The following is a 9,727-nucleotide window of genomic DNA, read 5'->3' on the forward strand; positions in this document are numbered from 1 at the left end:
TTATTTAAATTAAAAATATTAAATAATAGAAAATTTTAAAATATTTTCATCCCTACCTGCCACTCCTAGTTCCGCCGCTGGTCCTAGCCAGTCATGGCTAGAAATGTCAGCCGCAAATGAGTGGGGCTTTTGCATGTGCCATGCAAGGCACAGTCAACACCACCATGTTGGTTGTACCTTGGCCTAGCAGCTATACCTATTTTCTCCTCCTCGCCACCACTTTTTCACACATTCTCTTTCCCTGTTTTTTTTTTTTTTTCCTTCTTCAGATACATCTTTTGCTCCCCTTTCCTTTTCCACCATCCCACTATCCATTACACGGACCTAAATATTTTTTCAGTTTTGGAGTCGGTCAGCATCCATCTCACATAATATTTTTATAATTAATTAAAATATTCTCTGATATATTTTCTACAATCACACGTTTTTATATAGGACTCGTGCCCATTTCTTCTAGTCATTCAATAGTAGTCAAATATCTCCTCATTACTTTTAGCTAAAATATCACTAACTTTTACCAAATATTTCATTAATAATATTCCACACACTACTTCTAATTGTATGGAAGATGTTTTTATTAATAAATTTTCAAACAACTTATAAGATAAACTGAGATAATTAAGATTTATAAATATTTTTATATTTTTTAAAACTTAATATATTTTCTCTCAAAACATTGAATTTTTTTTCATTTCATGAAGAATTTATTATTTTAGGATATTAAGTTTAAAATAGAAGCCCAAACACGAAATCTAGCTCACACTTCTTGATTCGGTTTTGCATCCTTTAAAAAGCTCAATTTCCGTATGGTTTTTTTCCCGATTTCACCGCACACCATATGAACCAAACTGATAAGTACACAGTTTATACAACGGCGCAGCCTTCATATATATATATATATATATATATATATATATATATATATATATATATATATCTGAGTGGTGCCATGATTTACGTTACCTTGTTTGTATTTTTTTCTGTAAAGATTCTTCTTGTTGACATCCTTCAAGTTATACAATATTCTCTCTTAACTCAGCATGGTTTTATGACTTTATTTTGAAGTTAATTAATTGATGAAAATTAAATTGGCTTGTTATTGTAAGCAGAAATATATCCAAACTATCAAGGGTATTAAAATTATAAAATATGATAGAATATTTGAAATTGTTTATAATTAAAATGTATATGCTACGTACACATGAAGTATGCAAAATGATAATTTATTATTTTCTAATTTTAGATACGTTTTGAAAAGTATTTGTTGCATATAAAAAATATATATAAAGAAGGCTTTTTAGGTTTACATCCAAGTACCAATGATACAAGACTTTATTAAATTTCTCTAAGTATGCTAGATGACAAATCAATTTGTTTTTATGTTTTTAAATTGTTTTTGAATTTTTTTATTTTCTTTAAATTAATATTTTTTAGATTATTTTAATGTGCTGATATTAAAAATAATTTTTTAAAAATAATAATAAAATATTATTTTATTATATTTTCGAGCGAAAAACATTTTAAAAAATAATTTTTATTATATTTTTAAATTCTCTCAACATAGAGGATGCGTTTCAAAATCACATGTGAAAAAAAAATCTTAATTGATGTAAGAATTAAATTAAAAATGTTCTTTATTGTTAAAAAAAAAACATAAGTACATGTGAAGGTTCAATATCAGTATAAAACAAGTAGAAAAGGAATTTTCAAGATATTTTTGGATTAAATTAGGAAACAGATGAGCTATTATCAGCAAAAAGTTCAAAATAAGAACAAATGTCAATTTAAACCTTAATATACCACCTCGTTATAAATAAAGTTTCATACCTCTTGATTTCATAAAGATAAATAGAAATATTGGACCGGTGTGCCTAGTTACCCATCAGTTAATTACATTACTAATTAATCCATTTGCTAAATCTTGTTTAGAGGGTTTTTTTTTAATTAACCTGTGTGTCCGGATTAGTTTGTATGTACCTCGACTAATTTTACATGTCCTGAAATTAATAACTATGTAAATTTTTAGTGATTATTATATTAGCAACTATATGTTTTAAATCTAAAAATATAAAAAAAATAAATTTTTTAATTCTAAATTTTTATTACTCGGTTATTTATTAAATGGTTAGTTTAGAGGTTTTAATTTGGTGGGAGGACGAGGGGATGGAAGTTTGAGGGCTATTTGTTACTGTGCAGCATAAAATGTAAAAACCATTGGAAGAGAAATTTAATCGCAAATTCATAATTGACATTTCTGAAGAAGGATTAAAAAATATATTTTTTTATAATTTTATTATTTAATATTGTATTAGCTTGTTATTTGAAGTTGATAATTTATTTTAATTTTTTATGTGTTTATTATACTTTTAAAAAATATTCTATAAATTTGTGTTTAATTTCATTGAAAAAAACCTTATTTTTATTATTTATAAAAAAAATAAAAAATGAAAGGATAAAGGTTATAACAAAATAAAAACAATGAAATTTTTTTTAATGAATAATGTGCCTTTTTTTTAGTTTTTATCAGTGAATGTTATTATTAATTTATTTTATTAAAAACATGTATTATATTTTTAGTTAATAATTAAATTTTTTCGTTGAAGTACACCTTAGCAATAGATAATTTTTTTTTTTGTATTTAAAAGAAATTATTTAGAACAGCACTATAATAGATTAAAAAGGTGTTTTGGAATATAATAAAAATTATTTATATATATATATATATATATATTTTAAAAATATATTAAAATAATAATTTTTTTATTTTTTAAAAAATATTTTTAATATCAACCGCCAAAACAATTAAATATTATATATAAAAATAATTGTTTTTTTTTTAAATTAAAATTCTTGAAAACACAGTTACGAAGTACGAACTCGTTCCAAATTGCCTCTCAATCATCTAAGTAGTAAACTAATTACAATTTAACTAAATTAATCAGTCATTTTAAAATTAAAACTGACGTTAAAACAGGTAAGAAAGGTAGAAAAGCAGATTTGATTTTGATGAACGCCATAATATGAAAACGAAATCCTTGTAATTGCAACAGATTTGAGATGTCTGGTTTAAGAAGGCCGTGGTCCGATAATACTCCTCTATTGTCCTCACGTAAAGAAAAACAACATACCTCCCCTGTCTCCCGCTCCTCTCCTTCCTCAGTCGAAATGTCAACCGCCGCCGCAACCACCACTCCTCGCCGCTCCATCTTCCTTGGCGTCGACGTCGGCACCGGCAGCGCCCGCGCTGGTTATTTTACACCCCTCTTCTCTCTGTATTTTCCATGTATGCATCTTTGAATTGAAGGGTTGGATATAATGAAATGTTGTTGCAGGCCTGTTTGATGAGAGTGGAAAACTTCTGGGGTCTGCTAGTAGTCCTATACAAATATGGAAAGAAGGTGACTGTGTTGAGGTAATTACAAAAAAAGAAAAACCTTGAAATTCTTCTATTGCCGGTTTTCCCTTCTTTTCTTTTTATATAAAATTGATTGGGAATTGTTGTGTGTTCTTTTTTTCCAGCAATCTTCGACAGATATTTGGCATGCCATATGTGCCGCTGTGAAATCTGCGTGCTCCCTTGCAAATGTTTCAGGGGATGAAGTGACAGGGATGGGATTCGCGGCTACTTGTTCTCTTGGTTTGTAGAGTTTTTAAAAAATGTTACTAGAAGATACCTTTTGTTTTATTGTGGATTTTTGTTTTGATTGATGATGTGGGTGTAGAAATGTTACTTCTTATTTGACAAAGTGGTTTGATTTGACAGTTGCGGTCGATGCTGATGGAAGCCCTGTTACAGTTTCCTGGAGTGGTGATTCAAGACGGAATGTTATAGTATGGATGGATCATAGAGCTGTTAAACAAGCTGAAAAGATCAATTCTTCTAACTCACCAGTATTGCAATATTGTGGTGGAGCTCTTTCTCCTGAAATGGAGCCACCAAAGGTAGTTGGGAATGCATTAATTCCCTTGCTCAATCCTAAAATATGCTTTCTGTACATTAATTTGTTTGCACAACATATATATTCATCAATTCTAAGTTCAAATAATTGCCACCTGTATTACTATGTAGTTTTGGGCTTAGGGAGCAAGTGATTACTTTTCTTCGAGAATGATGTGGTAAACAGAATGGATACATGTTTTTAAATATTCTAGTCAGTTATGTTTAATGAAGACTATATTTGCAGCTTTTATGGGTGAAAGAAAATTTGCCAGAATCTTGGTCGATGGTGTTTAGATGGATGGACTTGAGTGATTGGTTGTCATACAGGTGATTTCCTTATCTTGCGGGCTTCTTCATGTCTAGGTATATTCTCATGGTCGAGTCAAATTTGCTCTTGCTGTCAAGAGCTTTTGCTGATTTCACTGTTTTCCTTTCCTCTTTTCCCCCCCTTAAGAGCAACTGGAGATGATACTCGGAGTCTGTGCACAACAGTATGCAAATGGACTTATCTTGGTCATGCACACATGCAGCAGTTGAATGGGAAAGATTCCCGCAACATGGAAACTTGTGGATGGGATGATGATTTTTGGGAAGAGATTGGCTTAGGTGATCTTGTTGATGGGCATCATGCTAAAATTGGTATGCTTCTAGGAGTTCTATGCATCCTTTTCTTCCAGTAATGTAGATTATAAATATGCTTTACGTTCTTGTGATGCTGGACTGGCACCTCATTTTATTTTATGATATCTGGAAATAAAATTTAAGGGATGGACAATAGGACAATTGCTTTTCAGCTGATATGATTTGCCACCCTTTTCAGATTAATATCTAAGCTTCCATTTCTGTTGTTATTAGAGTTTGGGATTTTCAACTTATTGGAAACCTTAGTACATATCTAATTCCTCTAAGTTTATTGAGAAATGAAAACGGACTTATGACTAATCTTGGTATTCAAGATTTGCTCTTTCTTCTTTTGTAGTGGACCACTGAAGTTTTTTTTATATCTGAAAAAATACCTTTCAACCTGAAAGTGATGAGTAACTCATAGCTTCTTATCATTTTAAAAGTATAGAATTGTATTTACTGGTACTTGGAGCTCATGTTCAGTGTGAGTGACTTTTGTAATTTACACAGGACGAAGTGTAGCTTTCCCTGGTCATCCTTTGGGTTCTGGTTTAACTCCTACAGCTGCACAGGCAAGAAACTTTTGTGTTGAAGAATTCATATCGATTTCAAATGGTCTTCCCTTGAGGTCTTTTGATAAGCAAATAAAATACAAGATTTTAAGACCATCTCTTTTATCTGGGCATTAAAACTTCGTTCTTCTGGGCTTTGAAGGCCTGACTTATGTATTCTTGACTCCAAAGTGAAGGCTACTTTTCTGTTCTAAACAGTGACCTACCTTTTCAGGAACTGGGTCTTGTGGCAGGAACACCTGTGGGGACTTCACTGATAGATGCTCATGCTGGTGGTGTGGGGATAATGGAAAGTGTCCCCGAGTTAGGTTCTGAAGCTAAAGGTATTGATGACATTTAAAAATGAACAAAAACTCCTCGTTTTTATCATGTCATATAAGAAGGTAATATGTTTACTTTCTGAAAAAATAACGTGTTCAGAGAATGATAATGAAGCTATATGTCATCGTATGGCATTAATCTGCGGTACTTCTACCTGTCATATGGCTGTGTCCCGAAACAAGCTATTTATTCCTGGGGTCTGGGGACCGTTTTGGTCAGGTAAAAATCCAAAAACATCCTTATCAGTATTTAGTTTTCTGACATTTAGTTTGAGGTCTGTGAATTTAGAGCTGGTTTTGGATTGCTTAGTTTAAACTTGTACACCTAATGCTTTTTCTTGTTTATATTCTCTACATGTGTGTTTGTTTGTATAATGAATTCCTAGTTAGACATCTAAGGATGCTCTAACCCTTAATTAATTTATTACTTAAATTTTTATTTATTGAAATTTTAACTTTAGATATTTTTAAGTGATGTATTTTTGAATCTTCTGTTGTGTTCCAATTATCGAAATGCTTTTTGGTGGTATGGTTTGAAGAATGTATTATATCCAGGATCTGGTGGCAGTATCAGGAGTTGTACTTTTACTTTCTGCCACCATGAAGTGTTGCCATGAACTTTAATTTCTGGGCTTTTTATTTTTGTATTGTGTAGCGATGATACCTGAGTACTGGCTTACAGAAGGTGGACAGAGTGCTACTGGTGCATTATTAGATTATATAATTGAAAATCATGCTGCTTCTCCCAGACTTGCAAATCGTGCTGCTTCTTTAAGTAAGAATATAGTTAACTTAGTCTGAAGCATGTGCATCTTAACTTAGTCATGGCTGATGCTTTCTACATTAGAATTGGCTTGGTTCTCTACTTCTCATTTTCTATATTTCAGAAATATCCATGTTTGAACTACTGAGCAATACAATCAAGACAATGATAGATGAACTGAAGTCTCCATTCCTTGCTGCTTTGACTGAACATATACATGTCCTTCCTGATTTTCATGGAAATAGGTAACTAATGGTGATGTGGCCTTTTCTGGGTTTAGTGCTGAGATGTCTGCTATGAACTTATTACATTTAGTTTGTGATGGAACAGGTCTCCCATTGCAGATCCAAAATCCAAAGGAATTGTTTTTGGCCTGACTCTAGAAACGAGTGAGAGACAGTTGGCTCTTTTATACCTTGCTACCGTACAGGGTATTGCATATGGTACACGTCACATTGTGGAGCACTGCAACGCTCATGGTCATAAAGTAAGAATGTCATGCTTTATGCACTAATTTGTAGTAGTTCAATTTCATAGCTATTTTGTTGTTTATAATCCTTGTTAGACGATCAATGTATCCAAGGGATGGAAGAACACTTCATATTGAATTTTCACTCCATCTGAAAACATTGTGCTCATGTTAGATATAAACTCCATTGAAGATGCACTTAGTAGTTGCTATCAAGCTTTCCACATGTTCAAGCCTAGAGGTGAAGGTGACTGGAAGGTTGTCAAATAGGAGTTAAATCACCATTAGAAAAAATGATCACCTGGCTATATAGCAACTCTCATTATGTCCCAAACCACTAGGAGTAGTAAAGACGTGCTTATGCTAGAATAAATGGTTTTGAATTACATTGCTATGCGACATTGAAAATTAAGCAATTATTTGTATTTTAATTAATTTTTTCTATGAGATGCAAGTGTGCACTTCTTAACACTTAGCTAACAAACTATGCTACTCTCAAACAAGTATGTGAAGACAGGTGATAAAGTCTGATGTAGAGCAGAAGCAGTAACTTGGCCAATAATGTTCAGATAAGCAATCAGTTAGTAGCTGTTTAAATTAGAAGCTTAATTTGAATATATCTGACCAATATCTGACCAGTATCTATCAGGAGATTTGTTCTGTTTGGCAAGTACTGCTTGAGTGTTCTTAGTCATTGATGTGGTGACTATTTGCCACATTGTTATTTTCATAACCCTCATTTTGTTTTCTTTCGCATCTCTCTTTGCAGATCGATACATTACTTGCATGTGGTGGCCTCTCAAAGAACTCCCTCTACATCCAAGAACATGCAGATATCCTTGGTACTTTGTTACTTCTTTTCCACCACCGTTGCCTCTTTTATTTTTTGCTTAGTGTATAGCATGTTTCCTTTCCTTTTCTTTTTAAAACTTTACTATTTGATTTTATTCCTTCTGGAAGATAGATAACCTTAGCGTAAGAATTTTAAGAAGCACCCAACTGTAGTCTTGCAAATTAACAATTGATTGAGAGTTGGTGTTCTTGTATTGGTTATTGATTTCAACTTATCATACCATACCAGTGTTATCAAAAGGTGCTCAGGCGCTTGCTTAAGCGCTATAGGCGAGTGAGGCCACAGCATCTTTATTAGCCTCAAGCGATGAATTTCAATGAAGTGCTGCCTAGGCGAGTGCCTGGTGGGTGGGTGTCAGGCATTAAAGCCAGCACCTGCTTTAAATACATCTTTTTTTTAACTAATTTATGTTTTGACCTGCTTGTCCTTTTTTAATGTACCACAAGAAACAATTTATAGGTATTTTTGTTAAAAAAAAGATTAGGGTAAAAAAATAATAATGTGGTAGACAAACAAACAAGGAAGGACACCTTAGAAGAGAAACAACAGCTACACTTTCATTTCTTTCTTCACTTTTTTTGCGCTCCCCCCCCCCCCACCCCATGTCATTCCTTCTCTCTCTCTTCACATGTTCATTTTAATGGTGTTATGCAGCTGAAATTTTTAACCTTTTGTTTTTATATTTTCTTTTGATTTTCTAATTATCTAATCTTAATTGGAAAGATATATATAATTTATAGCATATTGCCTTGGTTCATTTTACAGGCTTGGCACCTATTAGCGCATTTGACAACATTGTACCATACTGCACCAATATATTTGCGTTTGACTTTGTATACAGTTTTTGACTGTTTTCTCCATTTAGTAGTGTTATGTGTGGACAGAAAAAAGAAAGTAACGTGTAGTGTGTGACAAAGGAAATAGTTTTTAGCGTGAATGATTGGCTTTGCATGGAAATAGGGCTGCTAGCTTAGAAAACTGGACTGTCTAGTTGAAAATATCCGGGTTGTAGTTTCAGTAGTAAAGCATAGTGCTAACTTCAATATAAATTTTCATGACATCAATCATCAATGTTGAATGGTAGGTAAAAGGAATCAGTTAACCTCTATTCACACTGTGATACTCTTCCTGCTGTGATGTCTTTCTCCATTCACAATACACTCCATGGTCTTTTAAACAATGTCATGTATGCGATGAAGAAATTAAAACTAGCCCATTCGTTTTTGGCACAGGTTGCCCTATTGTACTTCCACGAGAAAGTGAATCTGTACTCTTGGGTGCTGCTATTCTTGGTGCCGTTGCTTCAAAGAAATACTCAAGTCTTACTGAGGCCATGAAGGCGCTGAATGCAGCTGGTCAGGTATGCATATGCCAGTTTATGCGCTCAGTGCTATCGATTTAATTTATTTTTGATTTAATGTATCAAGTATTTGTAGGTCATTCATCCATCAGAAAACCCAAAGGTGAAGAAGTATCATGATGCCAAATATCGTATTTTCCGTGAGCTCTATGAGCAGCAGCTCTCTCAGCGTTCTATCATGGCTCAAGCCTTGGAGTAGAATGAGCCACTTTTGAAGACTCGTGAATGCTTGAGCATTCTTTGGTGAAAGTCTTGGCCTGGTAATCACTAGTGGATGCACTTGAATTTTGATAGTCACTTCAAAAATATAGTTGATTTTTTTTTTAAAAAAATAATATTCTGGGAGTTTAATTTTACATGGGATGTTCAAGTTTATCATGTATATAAATTAGTTCAAACAGTTTCACCAATGTTGAGTTCTTCTGATGTGGGCCCTAATTGTGCAGAATAGGAGAAAAAATGTAAAAAATTACTCATTGGAAAAGCAAAAGATGATATTGCATGTGCGCTTAGATTTTTGTAGAATTAAAAGAAATGATACATTTCTGGAATCGTATCTTTAGAAATATAAAAGGTTTATAGCGAGGGTCTACTCAAACAACTAGATGAGACGGTGAAGAAGTAGTGTCAATACTCCGGCAAAGGATTAGGAGGATGTAGGGTAATCAATAGTCTCATACAAGGGTACTTTCCTAGTGGTGGGGGATTAGTTGAGCAGCATTTGAACGTCCTTTTCTTTTTTTTAAGGGGGTGTTGATGGTGGAGGCTCAGTGGTGTTTTTGGGAGGGTGATGGTGGAGACTGAGTGGTGTTTTTTGGGAGGGTGA

General features: G+C 33.1%; 1 protein-coding gene across 2 annotated transcripts; it reads left to right on the forward strand.

The window, feature by feature from the left end:
• The first annotated feature begins 2,979 nt into the window (after positions 1-2,979).
• LOC133673777 (uncharacterized) lies at positions 2,980-9,413 on the forward strand. Of its 2 annotated transcripts, XM_062094665.1 has the most exons (15): positions 2,982-3,247; positions 3,333-3,412; positions 3,520-3,637; positions 3,764-3,942; positions 4,185-4,267; positions 4,395-4,579; positions 5,075-5,136; positions 5,351-5,459; positions 5,557-5,676; positions 6,112-6,231; positions 6,344-6,464; positions 6,550-6,706; positions 7,458-7,530; positions 8,774-8,901; positions 8,978-9,413. In XM_062094665.1, the coding sequence occupies exons 1-15, from the start codon at positions 3,058-3,060 to the stop codon at positions 9,098-9,100; spliced, it is 1,848 nt and encodes a 615-aa protein (XP_061950649.1). In that variant the 5' UTR covers positions 2,982-3,057; the 3' UTR covers positions 9,101-9,413. The 2 variants fall into 2 exon arrangements, with proteins under 2 accessions (XP_061950650.1, XP_061950649.1); XM_062094666.1 differs by lacking the exons at positions 8,774-8,901; positions 8,978-9,413 and adding an exon at positions 7,770-8,631 and having other exon boundaries at positions 2,980-3,247.
• Positions 9,414-9,727: the final 314 nt, after the last annotated feature.

Source organism: Populus nigra, chromosome 15 (genome assembly GCF_951802175.1).
Source record: "Populus nigra chromosome 15, ddPopNigr1.1, whole genome shotgun sequence".
Taxonomy (NCBI): Eukaryota; Viridiplantae; Streptophyta; class Magnoliopsida; order Malpighiales; family Salicaceae; genus Populus; species Populus nigra.

What these genes read in the sequence shown, in the direction of transcription:
- LOC133673777 (XM_062094665.1), top strand. Translation starts at nt 3,058, where the DNA reads ATGTCTGGTTTAAGAAGGCCGTGGTCCGATAATACTCCTCTATTGTCC. An exon ending in CTGAAATGGAGCCACCAAAG is followed by an intron (nt 3,943 to 4,184) that starts GTAGTTGGGAAT and finishes CTATATTTGCAG; the next exon opens with CTTTTATGGGTGAAAGAAAA. An exon ending in TGGGCATCATGCTAAAATTG is followed by an intron (nt 4,580 to 5,074) that starts GTATGCTTCTAG and finishes TAATTTACACAG; the next exon opens with GACGAAGTGTAGCTTTCCCT.